Source organism: Furipterus horrens, unplaced genomic scaffold, assembly GCF_987537825.1.
Source record: "Furipterus horrens unplaced genomic scaffold, mFurHor1.1.pri manual_scaffold_2, whole genome shotgun sequence".
NCBI lineage: Eukaryota > Metazoa > Chordata > Mammalia > Chiroptera > Furipteridae > Furipterus > Furipterus horrens.
This window is the reverse complement of record NW_028327172.1, coordinates 43,451,501-43,470,167: the sequence shown is the minus strand read 5'-3', so window position 1 is coordinate 43,470,167 and position 18,667 is coordinate 43,451,501. Positions and strand designations below refer to the sequence as shown.

Sequence of the window (18,667 nt, the reverse complement as noted above, 5' to 3'; positions counted from 1 at the left end):
CATTGGGTATACAGGCTCTGGAGTTTCTCAGATTGTTCAGGCCAAGGTCAGTCCCCACCTGTTCAGCATTTAGAGTATCATAATATTGAAGACAACCCCAATACCCATTACTAGGAAATAGTTCAGTTCATTGCAGTCCATCCATGCCATGGATATTATGTAGTCTTTAAATGAATTCATACTTATTTACCTTGTTGGGTTTCTACCAAAAGAAAAACAAGATACAGAAAGATGTAGAGTTTATTCAACTTCTCTGCTACAGACAAAGCAAAGCCCTCATATATGTATATTATTAATTGTAAGAACATAAAGAAAAAAATCATTAGGTAATTAACCATATTTATAGAGTAAAACTGTAATTATAGTGTTAGTTTATTTTTGCTGCATACAACCATCAATCTTAGTTGCTTACAACCATAGAATTTATTGCAAGCTTGTTGATCATCAGGTTGACAGAAGCCCTCTTGATCTAGGCTGTTTTGACTTGATGGCTCTGCTTCAGATTTGAAATTTTAATTATAAATATGCATATACATTCAAAAATTATACTAACATTTAAAAAATCCTCACCTGAGGATATGTTTATCGATTTTAGAGGGAGAGGAATGGGAAGAGAGAGAGAGAAACATCAATCAGTTGCCTCCTGTGTGTGCCCCAACCTGTGATCAAACCTGTGACCTAGGTATGTGCCTGACCAGGAATCACTCTCAACCTTTTGGTGTAGAGGACAACTCTCCAGCCAACTGAGCCACCTGGCCAGGGCTATATTAACATTTACTTTCTCTTTTTCCCCCCTGCTCTGATCAGAGCTATAGAGCATATCTATTGGCATGAAGAGCCTAAATGACATATTTACTTGTGTCCTCCTCTTTCACCCAATCCTTATGGATAAGTCATAATCTCTACTTTTTATGAAGGTCCAACACTAGTTGAAGGTTCTAAATCCAGTTGAGCAGAATGGTTCTGTCTTCTTTTTCTTTTCTGTGTCATTGCTTAACTCCTTCACTTTCCTCAGTTGTTAGCATACTGATATAGTGTTGAAATGAACAAAAATGGATATACTTGGATGGTTTTGACAAAACCTAGATTCTGGCCCTTTCAAGGCAATTGTCGATTTGTAGTGTAACAGTGGGTAGCCCATTGCCATTCTCAGGTTCATAAGCTTTCATCAATATACACAGGCACACATCTAGGAACAGGCATATACATCCATGTGCATGTGCGTATGTTCACGGGAATGACCATTTCATGAATGAAAAACTGAGTTCTAAGTCATCAAAACCTTTGTATCAGGTAGCCTTGAGTCACCAAATGTGGTGGGACATCCTCTTCACTGAGCACAACTTACCTTCCTGGGCTTCAACCTCTTGAGTATGTTCTCTCTAATCTCCTTCATCTTGACACTATAGAGAATAGGGTTTATCAATGGAGGAAGAAGGAAGTGGACATAGGAGAGAAGAGTATGGACAGGCTGAGGGACTGGCACTCTAAGATGGTCAATGAGTGCCAGGAGGATCATGGGCACATAGAAGAGGAGCACAGCAGAGAGGTGGGTGGCACAGGTTTGGGCAGCCTTCCAGCAATCTTCACTGGATCCCAAACCTTGCAATACCCTGCCAATTAGGCCATTGGAGAATAAAATAAGCAGTGGGTCCAATCCCATGGCTGACAGGACCACAAAGAGTCTGTAGACTGCACCCCAAGCTCCTGGGCAAGTCAATCAGGCCATATCTGGGTACAAGCAATAAGAATGGGTCAGGACCTGTGGGTGACAGTAGGGCATGTGGGCCAGGAGGAATGGCAGGGGCAGTTGGAGACCCAGACATTGGAAAGCAATGGTGAGGCTGATCTTGCTAATGACATCATTGTTGAGAAGTGTTGGATAGTGGAGGGGGCGGCAGATGGCAAGTGCCCGATCTAAGGCCATTGCGAGCAAAACAGAGGACTCCATGACAGAAAAGACATGGACAAAGAACATCTGCAGGAGGCAGGCTGAGGCAGGGACCACATGAGCATTAGCAAGGACAAGACCCAGTAGGGTGGGCATCAGGGCTGTGGCCAAGCCAACGTCAGACACACTAAGCAGAAAGAGGAAGAAATACATTGGCTGGTGCAAGGTAGGCTCCATGGCAATGATCCAGAGAATAGTACCATTGCCCAGAACAGAAAGAAGGTAAACAGTGATGAGGGTTATTGTCCACCAGGAGGGTACAGCTGACAGGCCTGGCATGTCCACCAGCAAGAAGGTTGGTGTCATTGAAGTGCTGTTATTGGGGGCTGCCTGAGTGAGGAATGTTGACATAGTTCAGGATCCCACTTTGAATTCTGGAAGCTGAAAACTGATAAGAAAGAATTACTTAATGTTATGGCATATTTGCATTATATTTTCTAAAAGAGCCTGCTTTTTTCTTCCCCTGCCCTACCCCCAAATATATACACATTTTCTTCCCCACATACATATTCTAATATATAGGCCATAGTCATCCCTGGCCTTGGAGTTTTTTTTTTTTTTCTTCTTCTTTTATAACTGCCCTCAAAGCTCCGTTGATCTCTTTAAATTGTTTTTCCATTTTTGTTTAACCCTGTCTGTCCCGTTGTTTTTTCCAAACTTCTTTTCCTCCCTAAATAACAAACACATGGGAGAGGTTTTATGCTCCTATGAACACTTTTTTCACTTCCCCCAATCCCAAGCCATCTGATTTCTGTGCTGCCTTAACATAATCACTTTTTGGTTCACTTTAATAGTTCTTATTAAGTCCACCAATTAATATTTTATTATTAAATCAAGAAGTACTCATTTTCTTAAACTGACTTATTTCTCAATGAGCTTTTGTTGTTATCAATCCAATTCTGTCTTTTTCTTTAACTCTATCTCTCAGAATTTAACTTCTTAGTTCACTTTACTGTGTCTCATCCAATTTATACATTCATATTTTTGAGAGATATTTATTTGGTTCTCTTCCTTTTCCACAATCTTATCTACTTTTATGACTTCAACTAAACTCTATAAATTGATGAATCATGAATATAACCCCTGGGTGATTCTGTATTCATCTGACCTTAGCAATCTCCATGTAGATGTTCTGTATTTTAGTTAAAATACCCCCCCCAACATTAACAGATCTATCTTAAAACCTCTCCCAGCTTTCTTAATTAGGAGACAGTAGTGATAAAATTATAAAAATGACCAAGGGGGAGTATATCTTGGTTTCCTTAGTACTACTCATCAATTTCCCCAAATAAAAGCTGCATGTCAAAAACTCTCCACAAAACGTAAAAAGGAAGGAACTTCCACAACCTAATAAATGGTATCTATGAATAACCTAACATTGTACTTGACTGTGAGATTTAGAATGAGAAAAATTATCTGCTGTTGCCACTTCTTTTCAACATTGCACTGTAGATTCTAGATAATGCATTTAAAAAACAAATTAAAATTTCCAGTTTGGTTAGAAGGTCATAAAATGATCTTTATTCATAGATGGCATGAAGCTTTTGTAAAAAAAATTTAAGAAATCCATTAAATAGCTACTAAAACTAATCAATGAGTTTAATAAGACCACCAGATATAAAATTAATGTATACACTTTCTGTATGTCTATATAATAACAATAAAAAATATGAAAACAAAATTAAGAAACTAATTCATAATAACATCAAAATTAAAAAATAAATTTATCAGAAAATATTCTATTTATACATTGTAAACTATAAAACAATGCTGAGAGAAAATTTAAAACCTTCTAAGTAAATGGAGTTATTCCACACATAAATTGGAAAACTTGATATAGTCAATATAGTTAAAATATTTTATAAGTATAAAATATTTAGATATCTATCAATCATCCTCAAATTTATCTATAGTTTCAACATTATCTCTAACAAAGGGCCAGTGGCCTTTTTGTAGGATAAGCTTATCCTAAAATTTACATGGAAATGCTATGGAAGTAGAAGAGCCAAAATTATTTTGAAAAAGGAAAAACAAAGTTGGGAAGGTATACTACCCAACTTCAAGACTTACTATAAAATGACACCAGTCAAAACATGGCACAAAAAGAACATCAGCTAATGAAATAGAATAGAGATCCTCATGCATATATGGTCAACTGATCTTCAACAAAGGGCCAAGAATATACAAAGGAAAAGGAAAGTCCCTTTAACAAATGGAATTGGGAAAACTGGATATCCTAATGCAAAATAATTAAACTGTGAATATTATACCATACACAGAAACCACCTTAACATGAATTAAATATTTACATAAGGTGTAGGATAAAACATAGGGGGAAACTTCATGACATTGGAATTGGCAATGATTTCTTCTTGTATGATATCAAAAGCATAAGTAACAAAAAGCAAAATTGACAAGTAAGAAAGACTGTATTAAACTTAAAACTTCTGCACAGGAAAGAAAACAGTCAATTGAGTGAAAGACAAACTACAGAATAGAAGAAACATTTGCAAACTACATCTGATAGGGGATTAATATCTAAAAAAATAGAAGGATCTCTTACAATTCAACAGCAAAAAGATCAAATAGCTTAATTTTAAAAAGAAAAATAAACCAAATATACATTTCTCCAAAGAAGACATACAAATGTCCAAGAGGTATATAAAAAGATGCTCAACATAACAAATCATCAGGGAAATGCAAATCAAAATCATAATTAGGTATGACTTTGTGCCTATTAGGATGCCAATTATTTTTTAAAAGCCCCTCTTCCAAAAAATCCACTTGTATACTGTTGGTGGGGATACAAAATGGTGCAGCCATATGGATAAAATATGATGGTTCCTCAAAAAATTAAAAATATAATTATCATATGATCCAGCAATGTGACTTCTCTGGATATGTATAAAATAGTGTAATTAAAATCAAGATTTCAAAAAATATCTTCGCTCTCATGTTTGTTACAGCATTACTCACAATAGTCAAGATATGGAAACAACTTAAATGTCCATCAATGGATGAATAAATAAATAAAATATGATATATACATACAAAGAAAGGTTATTTAGCCTTAAAAACAAAGGAAATCCTGCCATATGTTACAACATGACGAACCTGGAAGACAGTATGCTAAGTAAAATAAGCCAGTCACAGAAAGACAAATACTGCATTATTCCACTCCTATGAGGTATATAAATAATCGAACTTATAGAAACAGAGAGAAGAATGGTGGTTGCCATGGTCTAGGGGAGGGAAAAATAGAGAATTACTGTTTAATGAGTATAAAGTTTGTTATGTAAGATGAATAAGTTCTAAAGATCTTTTGTACAACATTGTGCCTATAGTTAACAAGTTAAAAATTTGTCCAGAGGTTAGATCTTATGTTAAGTATTCTTATAAATATAAAAAATCCTCAGCAAAATATTCTCATATAGCAATGATGCCATATATAAGATTAAAAGTGAGAAAGAATGGGACAGAGGGTACCACAAAGAAGTGATATTTACAACTTATGTTACTGAGAAAAATTTAAATTTGGAATATTTAAATAACTAGAACTAAAAAAAGAAAAATACGGGCAATCTAATATAAAATATGGCAAAATATGAACAGTGAATTATATAAGAATAAATACAAGTGCTAAACAAATGTGTAATAAAATCCATCTCAGCAGCTGCTAAAAGAATACATATATATTTAAGAAATAATAAATCATTTCCTACCATTGTGTGTGATATAATAATAAAATGTGATAAAATTATATGTTGTAAAAGATATTAAAACACTACTTTTAATGAAGGCTGTCACTATTATAAAATTGTGTAGTCCTTTTGGGAACAATTAGGTACATCTCATTAAAATAAGAACTTTACTTTATCTGACAATTCTAGTTGTGGATACATCTATCACAGAAAAAGACTCTCCTATGCATAAAGAAGCAGTAAATGTTTTTGTCTGCAATAGGAAAAAAGTAGAGCTCCTCATAATTCACGTAGAAATCTGATAACCAAGTAATCAGAGAGATGGTCATGATGCATAATATTATAGTTTTAACAGCTAAGATATATTGTTGAGTTAAAAAAAGATGCATAGTGATTTATGCATTGTAGTATAATATATGCTTTAAAAGTCTCCTAAAGTGTCTATCTCCCAGATAGCTATATTTGTATGTGTCTAGAGAGCATCCTGGAAAGATTTGCATTGAATTTATTGATTAAAGTAGTAATGTCTGGGGGAATAGAATTAATATTGAATTGAGGATAGAAATCAAAGATGACTTTGGCATCGACTATAGTACCTCATTTTTTATTGGAAAGATATATTCTTGTAGCAAATGAGTAACTTCCAATTATTCAGTAAGCTCCATTGTCTCACTGGCTGGTTTGGCTCAGTGGATTGAGCGTCGGCCTGCGAGCTAAGTGTCGCTGGTTCGATCTTCCAGTCAGGGCACATCAGAGAAGGAAAACTCTGACTCCAAAAAACCTCCGCTGCCTTGCGGCATACCTCTTCAGGGGAAAGGCTAAGGGAGTAAACCCCGACAGTAAATCCGGAGCCGGAGTCCCTAAGGCGGTTTGACGTTGTAGTCAACACCGGCAACTCCTGCGGCGCACCTGAAGCCAAGCTGTATTGACTCCGTCTTTCCCTTGGACCCTTCAGCTTCGAAGAGAGGGGGGGTCTGCTGCATGGGCAACAGCAGACCCTCCATATCACCCTGCCGAGGCTCTGTAGCTTCAGCTTCACTGGAGAGGACACTCCAGCGTCATCACAAGATGTCGATTCAACACGGGAGGAGACAGATACCGTGTCACTCCCGAGTTGGACTGCACAGCCATTCTCGGCGGTGCAGAAAGACTCTTAAGAAGCTACACCATCATCTCTCGAGACGGACGGCTGCCGACGATGACGATATTTGTCAGCAAAGTCTGTTCCATGTGTCTTTCTAAAGTATAATGTTTTTTCCTTTTTTAAAATTAAAATTATTGGAGTGACATTCGTTAATAAAATTATATAGATTTAGAGTGAACAGTTCTATAATACATCATCTGTATGTTGCATTGTGTTCATCATCTAAACTCAAATCTCCTTCTGACACCACATATATTTGACCCTCTTTATATATTAAGTGTTGAGTCTCAATTTCAAATACTGCATGCTTGATTATAATCCTTTGTACCTGCAGTTTTCTCTACCTTCTCTACATTTTCCCTTTCAGGAAACAATTTATCCTTACTAGACTTCCATTGCTACCAGCTCCCATGGGCCTTCTAATGTATTACTCCTTCCAAATGAATCACTCCCTGTCTCCTACCTCTATGCATTTCTCTAGCATAAACTTGCACACTTATACCTCTTCCCAAGCCTTCCTACTACTCTTTGAGCTATGTGAAGACAAACACTATCTTTTTTTTTTTATTCCTATAATAACAATGTCTTTCCATTATAGATGAAATAAGTTTGTTGAATTTCAGGAGCTGTTTTCAAGAGTCCACTTATTTATTTATTTTAAATTTTTAGTCTGGAATGTAAAGCTCTTTTTAGTTAAAGTAGAGCTGACACAATATTATATTAGTTTCATGTGTACAATATAGTGCTTTGACATTTATATACCTTACAAAGTGGCCACCATGAGAAGTCTAGTACCCATCTGTCATTGTGCAAACTTATTGCAATATTATTGACTATATTCCCTATGCTGTACTTTATGTTCCCATGACTTATTAATAAGTTTGTAACTCTTAATCCTCTACCTTTTTGTTCATCCCTCCCCCCTCACTCAACCCTCTGGCAGCTGTTTGTTTTCTGTATCTATGAGTCTGTTTGTTTTGTTTGTTCATTGGCTTAGTATTTTAAGAAAAAAAGTCTGCTTATACAAAAATGTCTCCCATTGCTTAGATTCTGAGCCCCAGTGTTTCGTGCCATCTACAAAGGGCACTGAATTTCTGGTATCTCCAATTGCTCCATTCCAATTCCCCAGCCCCAATCTACTTTCCCACTTCTTTTTGAATACAGTAACTCTGTAAGTATGATCAAATTATTTGTCCAATTTCCTTTCTGTCCTCCCAATCTCAGAAACAATAACTTTTACACTGATTTCTCCCTCCTCTTCCCTCTTTTTCTTTTCATCTTCCCATATACTTCTGTCTCCCCATTGATTTTTGTCAGTCTTACCTGGAGTCTGATGGTCCGTTCCCACCCTTCTCCTGTTGTGCAGTTCACTCACCACATTCAGTTCTCCTTGAGACCCCCATGCACTTTGATGTTCTAGTGGACTGCCTCAGGTGTATTCTTTATACTTCCCTTATTGTATCCCATCTGGAGGGAATGGAGGGGTATGGAATACAGGAAAGGTGAGCACAGGTGTCCAGCTTCTTGTTGCCAGAGTCCCATGGGGAGCCTCAATGAGAATGCTGTGGTTAGTTAAGGGTTTGCTGTTCTGCCCTGAGGAAGCACCGTGATAACCTTTGAACTGCAGCAAAAATGGATGAATCTTTCTCTTCCCAGCATTCAGCCCTGCCCGCATACTCTTTGAAGCAGGTCACCCTCCACTCCATGCTGATCTTAAGCTCATAGGCCCCATAGGTCCTGAGGTTCTTCCTCTCTTGCCTGGGCCTGTCTGCCCTTTTGCAATTACTGCAGACTTTCCCTAGTCCTTTTTTTTCCAGAGAGCAAATTATGAGTCCCAGGCAGTGCCCCAAGCTCAGTCCACAGGGACACCTTCTGGTTTTGTTGCTTGTCTTTGTTGTCAATAATTGTCATTAGCACAGTGGGGCATCACATGGTGCTAATATATAGGGTCACAGATTCCATCTCTGCAGACGTCATTTAGTCACTTTGCTTTGCATCCCTGGGCTAAGGCCTGAATCAATTCAAAGACTACCTGGGATATAGAATGACCTCTTCTGCTAGGGTTTGATCCCCATCCCTGACACATGCACACTGCTATGATAAAATCAAATCTGTCTGAAATACAACAGCTAGTTTGACTGGAATCCTTACTCCTCTGGTCCAGTTATTTTGGCTCACTATTTTTCTCTATCTTCCCTGTACTTTGCACTTTCTTATTCTTCCCTGAACATTTCTTGTTTTTTATAAATGCCATGTTTTCTGATGGATGACGTATCATCAGACAATACTCCCCACACCAGCTTGTGCCTTTTCCTTCATACCCTGGACTTAATCAACCTGGGCACTCATTTTGTTCCATGCCATGCCCTGCTCCTCCCCTCCCTTAGATCTTTCAAGGGTACTTTTATTCCTGTAATCCCTACAGCAGATGTGGGTAATGAGATCCCAGATCATGAGTTTATCCTGGCTCATCCCTGTCACTTCTGCTCCCTTTCAGGAGATGGTGCATTAATCTCTCTATGCTCAGAGTACAGCTAAACTTCTCCTGGACTCAAGTTACTGGATCCTTCATCTCCCTTCCTTTAAGACGACTCCAATAGGTGTGATCTATCGGATCTGGGAGCTACCTTCAGACTCTTCTGCTGAAGTTTAATACTATGATAAATGGAGCTGATGACACTGGCTAAGTTAGTCTTGGCTCCTCAGAAGACCTATAACCCCATATTCAGGTCTAGTGGTAGTCTCCCTGTTCAGTTCCATGTACCATCACTATATAGGATCCAGGGTTGTCTTTCCTCTGATGTCTAAACTATAGAAAGGGCCCTCTATTTCTTCTCCTCAATGTTCAAGATAGTCATTATTTATGTGATAGATGAATTTGGCCTAGTGAGTTGGAGGGAGGGACAGAATTAAATCATCCCTGGGTTCTTCCTTTTCTCATATTAACATGTGTGTCATTTGATATTATGTTTCAGGAGCCCATAGTATGGTACTGTGGCTTTCATGTTTACATTATCTAGGTAAAATTGTTCACTTTGCCACTTTCCAGCTCTAAGGCTGAGGACAAGCTCCTTCACATCTCTAAGCTTCAAAGTCCTCATCAGTAAAAAGAATTTGCATGTAATGTTAGTAAAGTGTCCAGGACAATGCCTAATTACTATTATTTACTGTATGTGCCCATCAATTTCTAATCACCCCTCTTTGTTGTCTAACATGGCTTTCTCTCAACAGATAATGTTTGAACATCTGATATATACCAGGTATTATTCTAGGTTACAGTAATAAACAAGGGAGGTAAGATCCCTCTTTTTTATGGATGTTATCTTCTAGCAGGGAGTAATAGACAATAAATAAGTAAACAGTTGTGGCAATTCCAGATGGCTCTATATAAGGTCTATGAGACCAAGAAAAGGGCCGTGAGACAGGTGGACAGTGACTGAATAGAAAAGTTGGCAGTTCTGAGGGCGATTTTTAAGCTGAGACCTAAATACTGAGAATGAACTGGCCATGTGGTGATATGGATGAAATATGTTCCAGGCAAGTTTCAGGCAGTGAGGCAAGTTTAAGTGTGGCATTGAAGAGGAATGAGAATGTAGTCAATACACTTGGAGTAGAAAGAAGGAGGAGGTAATTAAAACACAAAGATATCAGGAATACTTACATAGCTATGCCATATAGTGTCAAGGCAGTCATGGTTAAGAGTTTTTATTCCAAGTGCAAGGAAAGACAGTAGGATGTTTTAAAAGCAGAGAATTATAAAAATACGATTTGTGATTTTAAAAAGTTACTTTTACCCACTATGTAGAGTAATAATGGACTATGGCAGGCAAAAATGTAATTAGAAAGACCTTTTAAGGGAAATCTTTCAAAGCAGTTAAGAGTAGAGGACAAGTGACACATTAGACTTCCCAAAACAACTGTGTTTCAATACATTCAAGTGGTTACAAGTCTTCTATTTGCTCAGGAGAGAAATAACATTATATTTCTATTGTCTGAATATTTACCAAGTTTTGCTGAGTCTCTGTGATGCTATTCATATTGTCGTTTGTTCTACTTTGTTGTCCCAAGCCTCATTAATGCTGATTTTCCTCTTGTCTCCTGCTGCCCATTGTTCCCTCCCCTTCTAAAGAGTATATATGATCATGTCATTTTCTCCTGCAGAATTTTTTCATTGTTTATTCTTTGCCCCTTGCATAAAATTCAAATTGTCAAGGCACTCAAGGCCCCTAATATTCTATTTCCAATGTTTTCCACTCTTACCACTCTCCTCCCTTCATACTGTGGGGCTACTGTGTTGTCTCCTGAAAAGGCCTTGAACCTTTTCTCCAACATGCTTTTACCAAGTGCTTTGCCCTCTGTCTGAAATAGTCTCCCTAATAGCTCCTCAGTGTAAAACCCTAATGATTCTCTAAGACCTAATTTAAATCTCGCTTTATACGTTAAATTTCCTCAGTCCTTCTTGTTCCTTACCTACTAACAATGATCTTCCTAATTTTAAACATCTCATCTTGGTCCATATAGCTCATAACACATTTAACTTTATTTGTATTTGTTTTAATATTTGCTTTATTTCTTTTCCAAATCTCTCATAGTGGCTTTTATTATTAAAAAACACATTAAATCACCACATTAATCATTATTAATCATTATTAAGCATCTAGTTCAATAGTGTTAAGTAGAATCACAGTGTTGTGACAAGGATCTCTAGAACTGTTTCATCTCGCCAATCTGAAACTGTACACCTGTTAAGCAACAACTCTCTTTTTCCCTCTCCCCACAGACCCTGGTAACCACCATTCTATTTCTGTTTCTGGTAAGTTCATAACTTTAGATATCCCATGTAAGTGAATCTTATAGAATTAAAAGGGCATTATTCTTATTTTTGGCACTCAAAAGAAACCATGTTTTAGTGATATTTATTTATTAAAAATATAATAAAATGCTCCTTCCCTCCATCTCAGTTGTAAACTCACAAGATCTCCCTGGTGATACTTGATATTATGAAAATAATATTTAAATTGATATTTGAAATTCAGCCACTAATTCAAGAAAAAAATTATGACATATTTCATAAAAATACTCAAATATAAATATTCATCTTTAAGGAGATAAGTAGTTACTCTTGATTAGACTTTTCCTATATATACATATATTTGTAAACAGTCTTAAACAATTTGATGGATGAAGGGTATTGTAGTACATAGTTATATAAACAGCTTTTGAAAACAAAGTCCAGCTTAAGGTTATTTTGTTTTACACAAGTAAAATAAATAGTTTTTAAAAAATGTTGCTCATGTCTGTTAATTTATAAGAAGACTCCACATAAAAAAGAGCATATAATAGAGTTGCAAATGACACAAAGCTCTATTCTTGTTTCATTGATACCTATACAATGGAGTTAGTATTAAGGAAAGAAAAAACATAGTATCATATATTCATACATAGAATTATTATTTTTAATTACCCAGTGTAATGAGACAAAGACTAAAGACATTAATAATTATTTACAAACTTAATATTTTATTTTTCACTGTACTTTAAAATGTAGACCTAATTATGCAATGGCACTAATAAATCATTGGTTGAAAGACATATTAACACATATCTAAAATTTATTATTCAAGCATTTTAAGCAAAATCAATAAATCAAATGTAATAACAAAAGTATTCATAGAAGATCAAAGAGCTTAACATTTAATAATAAAATTTGGCAAGGTAATTAAATACTACTAGGTGAAAAAGCAGAAGAAAAAACATAATGTATAGTTCTATCTTCCTTTTCTAGAACATGTAGGTCACTCTGGCTCCATGCTCTCTGGGACGTATTAGGCAGCAGAGCAAGTGATGTCACATTGGCATCAGGACCATGTTGCTCATCTCACAGGGTCAGAAAGGGAAGGTGTGAATTGCAACAGATGTTATGGTGTCTGACACACTTGCTTTCAAATGCTAACATACAGAACAAAAAAGGCTGAAAATTACTAATAGGAACATTCACAGCTTGAAAACAAATAAATCTTGTATCTGTGCATGCTAGGAGTGAAAGACCTTCAAGAAAATTAACAAAGGTCAAACTCAAAAGGAAAGGCAAGAAAAATTGCATTGACCGTTGGTTGAAACTTGCTCAGAGGTTTTGCTCCGTAAGCATTGTTGCTTAATCAGGGAGTGTGCTGTGTGGAATTCCTCAGAGACAACAAAGAGAGGAAGAACAACCACAGAAGAGGAAGGAAGAAGTTGGTGGAAACGAATACAAGCATGACGGAACGTGTTGCCTAAGCAATCTGGATTTCACTCTCTCCTCACCTGAAACAATCGGAAGCCTAACTTGTAACAACAGAGAAAAATTAAATTATATTTAATAAAAAATTTTACAAAAATGTTTAATGAAAAACACTGTTAAGAGAATGAAAAAGTAACTCATAGAATAGGGAACAAAATCCACAAATCATGAATAACAAAGGCTTTTTATCCAGAATATATACTGAAATAAAAACTATAAATTTGATAATATGAAATAAGGAACCCAATAAGAAACAAGAAGGAAAAGATTTGGACAGTTCACCAAAGAAAATGTATGGCAAATAAACACATGAAAAGAGGCTCAATATTATTAGTCATTAAGGAAATAGGCATTAAAATCATCATGATGATATGTCATTGTATATTAGAAGGACAAAAAAAAATGGAGAGATCATTGGAGATGTTGGTTGGAATACATAGTCAAGAGAACTCTTTTACAATGCAAATGGATATCCATACAATGGCACAACCATTCTGAAAAGCAATTTGCTATTTTCTTATAAAGTTAAACAGCTTAGCATATGACTGGGCAAGTCCACTTTTAGGTATTTAGTCACAAAAAATACAAACTTACATACATATAAAAACCTCTACATAATGGTTATAGGAGTTTTCTAACTAAAGTTCCTTCAACAGCCAAATTAATAAATGGAATATCTCCTATATCCATATAATGGATGGTCATACAATACACTGTTTAGCACTAACATAGATAAATCTCAAATGCATTAAGTGTAAGAAGCCAGGCTTGAAAGATTACATCTGTATAATGAACCAAAATTCTAAGATCAGACAACAGATCACTGGCTTCCGAGAACTTGTGGTAGGTGGAGAAGTTGACTATAAAAGCATAAAAGTGTAGCATGAGGGAATAATTTGGGGTTGATAGAACTCTTCTGTATCTGGAGCAGGGTGGTGGGTATATGGCTCTGCATTTTATAAAACTCATAGAACTTTTCTACAAAAAGTGAATTTCAATAGATATAAATTTTAAAAGCATTAAAAAATAAACTCTCATAAGACCATTTGGCAAGTTAGTTTAAAATTTACCTTTCAAAACTCATCAATTTTTTCCCACATTTTTCCCCTCTCTCCTATTTTCTCACTATGTATTCCTTACTTGTTTCCTGCTCCTTTCCTTTTTTTTTAGTTCTGTCCTTTATGCCTGCTATTTGCATTGAAGCATCTGTGACAAATTCTAGTAATCCAGTTTTTCAAATGCTTCAGAAATATATTAAGAAGGAATACACAAGGTAAGATGGCGGAGGAGTGAGGAGAGGTTGCGGTTTTAGGCTCCGGAGACCCGTCTGCAGTTTGGGCTAATTGCAGACAGAACATCTCAGTGAGCAGCTGGACATTGGTGGGAGTTGAGCCAAGGCACTGCTGGATTAGAGAAAATCCATCTGGGAACAACCTGTTTAGTGAGGATAGCGGAGAAAAAGGGGACGAAACGGGATTCCTGACTGGGGCGGCTGCCCAAGTTGCAGCGGGAAGCACACAAAGGATTTTTGGCGACCACAGGCTGCCACGGAGAGGAGTCAGGCGGAGAGCAGATCTCTGCCCGCTGGCAGAGACGGGACTCGACCAAGTGGCATTGGCGCTGAAGGACAGGAGACAGCGTGCTGCCGGGCAACATATCCACAAAAGAACTCAAGACAAATCGGATAGAGTGATTCTCAACCAACTAGCCAGAAGGAAGATCCTATCAAAGAACATCTGAAATATAACCGAACAGCATAAACAAACGAAATAAAGGGTAACTCAAGAACATCAGGCTCAGGATATCAAAGAGACTGTACCACTGAAACTCCCAGACCTTCGATAAAGAATATTACACCACAGACAGGATCTGACGCCACCAGGGGCAGATCCAGGAAGTGCAGATCATTCTAAGAAGCACCAACAAACAATAGGAGTCACAAAAATGGGGAGACAGAGAAACAACACCCCATCGAAAGGAAAGGTAGAGTCCCCAGAAAGAGTGCTAAATGAAATAGAGGGGAGCCAACTATCAGATATGGAATTGAAAGCATGTATTATGGAGAAGCTCAATGAGCTCAGTGGAAACTACAAAGAACTCCAGAAAAACTACAGTGAACTCCAGAAGAACTATAAGGAACTTACTGAGAATTATACCAGCATCAAAAAGGACATGGAAGCTATCAATAAGAGCCAGGAGGAAATGAAGAATACGATCTCTGAATTGAAGAACACAGTAGAAGGAATTAAAAACAGGCTAGAGGAAGCAGAAAATCGGACCAGCGAGCTGAAGGACAACATAGACAAAAACTCCCAGACAGTGCAACAAAATGAAAAAAGGCTGAACAAGACTGAAGAGGCTCTAAGACAGCTGCAGGACAACATGAAACGTAATAATATCCGTATCATAGGAATTCCAGAAGGAGAAGAAGAAGAGCAAGGGATAGAAAACCTCTTTGAAAAACTAATGACAGAAAACTTCCCTAACAAGAAGAGAGAAAGAATTATGCAAGTCCAGGAAGCGCAGAGGGTCCCAATGAAGATGAACCCCAACAGGCCCACTTCAAGACACATCATAATTAAAATGGCAACATTCAAAGACAAAGAGAGAATCCTAAAAGCAGCAAGAGAGAAACAACTAATAACATACAAGGGAGCTCCAATAAGGTTATCACCAGATTTCTCAGCAGAAACACTACAAGCCAGAAGGGAATAGCAAAATATATTCCAAGTAATGAAAAACAAAGGCCTACAACCAAGAATACTCTACCCAGCAAGGCTCTCATTCAAAATGGAAGGTGAAATAAGGAGTTTCCAAGACAAAAGAAGGTTAAAAGAATACATCTCCACCAAACCAGTATTGCAAGAGATGCTAAAGGGTCTGCTTTAAGAAGATGAAGAAACAGAGAGAGACAGAGAGGAACACGAGTACAAAGGGGGAAAATGACAATGAATAAGTACTGAAAGAAAGAAGGAACTTCTACCATTTGCAACAACGTGATTGGAACTAGAGAGAATTATGCTTAGCGAAATAAGCCAGGCAACAAAAGAAAATTACCTTATGCTATCACCTGTTACAGGAAACTAATGAACAACACAAACAAATGAGCAAAATTGAACCAGAGGTATGTAAACGAGGAATAAACTAACAGTAACAAAGGGGGAGATGGGAGGGAGAGAAGGGGTAAGAAGGGGAAGGGTCTAGTCAAAGAGCATGTATAAATGACCCATGGACATGGACAACTGGGTGGGGACTGAATGTGGGAGAAGGGGGGACAGGGTGCAGGGAAGCAAGAGGGAGAAAAAAGTGAGACAACTGTAATGGAAAAACAAACAGAAAAATTTTTAGTGGGGGGAAAAAATAAAAATATAAAGAATAGAAATGCAAGTTCAGTGAATATTAGAAGGACAAAGTTTTTCCTTCACACTGTATATATTTTCTCCCTATCTGATCCCTCCAGAATTTGGCATTCTAAAGAAGTAAGTAATGACCTAAGTTCCTTTGCATAAAACTAATAAGACCAGTTGTTAATAATGATTTTTTTTTTACTAGGACTTTGACTGGAATGTCATGCCTAAAGGAGACATGCTTGGGCTTTGGTTGTTATCAAAAAGCCCTGAGCAACTGGGACTGACTTTCAAAGGTAATAAAAGTCCACGAGATAAAAGGCCTGGTACCTTGGATGGATGAGCGGTCCATAGCAATCTTTCCAGGGAAGGAACGAAGGTTGTTTTCCTGAAAGATGGCTAGAAGGGACCTTAAGGCACAATGGAAAACCAGGAGGACCTGGAAAAGACAGGTGTTTACAGGCAAGGCTGAATGCCAGGTATGTGGCTCAGCTTCTGTGCCCTGAAGGGCAGACTGAAGGTCACCCTAAGTGTTCCTTGGGTAAGTTCCAGCAAAGCAGAACTAAAGATCATAAGTGATCATTTTCTGCTCTTGTTGTGTTTATGCAAATGAACAGGATAAATTAAAAATGAACTTAATGCAGTCTCTTTAATGACAAGGAGGGTAATGTTAGGGAGAAAAATCAAGATTCAAGGAAGATCACAATGCCCGGTGGTAGATTATAAAGTAGTGCAGCTAACCGTCTTTAAAGTTTCTTTTCATTTAAAATTTGTTTTCATTTGAAAGTTAAACTATGTCTGTGGCATTATCAAAGATGTTTAATTTACAGGCAAGAAGAATGTCAAATGCCTTGCAACTGGATGTCTTTCCGATAAGACAGTCCTACAAATCTATAAACTTGTGTGTGGGTTATGTTACATAAATTAACATGTGTTTTCTGTTTTCAAAGGGCACAAGCCTACGATCTCATTACTTGAGTGATTGTCTGTACGTATAGGCCTCACTTAATCCTGTCTGCATTGCTGCCTCCTGAGACTCAATGGTTTGGCTGAACTAAGTGGCTGGGTTGGTGAAGAACGGGGTGGTCTGTGGGCTTCACTTTAAAACTGGTTTCTCTTTTCTATCCTAATGGCTTGGACAGAAAGAGACCAGAGGCCTGAGAGGGGGGAAACCTAAAATATTTCCCTCAGTCCAAACTAAGTATAATGGGCAAAAGGGTTTTGGACAGGTGAGATGTGCCTGGGACACCTTCCTCCAAAGAAGCCCTTCTTTACCCTAATGTGGGACATTGAAAAATTAATACCTGTCTTTTGTCATCTAGTGGTTACGGATTGAATGATGTCCTTTAACCCTGTTGCCCCCAGAATACAACAAGGATGCCAGCCTGTTAAACCAAGCATGCCGTTGTCCAGAGACAGCCAACAAACATGGAGTCTGCACGATCCTTCCCCTTGTAGGAAGGCCACCCTCCCCTCCACATCCCCACTCTTATTAGGGATTTCTTGACCCAAGGGTAGGTAGGACAACGACCATGTCCAGCTTGAAGCAGCTAGAGGAGCTCGAGACCTTCGTCCATTGTCCTTTATAAGATTGTAAAGGGTCTTAAGTCTGAGAGGGAGGGATTGTTATTTTTTATTGTTAAAATATTTAACTAATTAAAACAAAGGCAAAACTAAAAAAAAAAAGAAAAAAAAAAGAATATTACACCACAAAGGAGGGAAGTCAAAGCAGACTACCCCCCCCCAAAAAAACCAAATAAATAAATAAATAAATAAAAACAAAAAGAATCCAACATGGTAAGACGCAAAAATAACCCCTCAATGAAAAGAAAAGAGGAATCCTCAGAAATAGAGATAGATGAAATAGACATAGCCCAAATGTCAGACATGGAATTCAAAACAATGGTGCTAAAGAAGCTCAATATACTCGACATCCTTAAAATCAACTATGACAATCTTCAAGGAAGTTACCAACAGCTCCAAGAAAATTACAGGGAACTTGCAGAGAACTACACCAGCATAAAAAAAGACATAGAAATTGTTAACAAGAACCAGGAAGAACTTAAGAATACAATCTCTGAACTGAAAAACACAGTAGAATCAGTCAAAAGCAGACTAAACGAAGCAGAGGATCGGATTAGTGAGATAGAAGATAATGTAGAGAAAAACTCCCAGACAATACAGCAAAATGAAAAACGATTGAAAAAATATGAACAAGATGTAAGGGAATTACAGGATAGCATT

At 37.3% G+C, this 18,667-nt stretch overlaps 1 protein-coding gene across 1 annotated transcript; it reads right to left on the bottom strand.

Moving 5' to 3' along the window:
* Positions 1-1,330: 1,330 nt before the first annotated feature.
* Positions 1,331-2,302, bottom strand: OR51S1 (olfactory receptor family 51 subfamily S member 1). Its single transcript, XM_090267743.1, is given in 1 exon segment — positions 1,331-2,302. A coding segment is annotated over 1 exon segment (972 nt).
* Between the last annotated feature and the right edge of the window lie 16,365 nt (positions 2,303-18,667).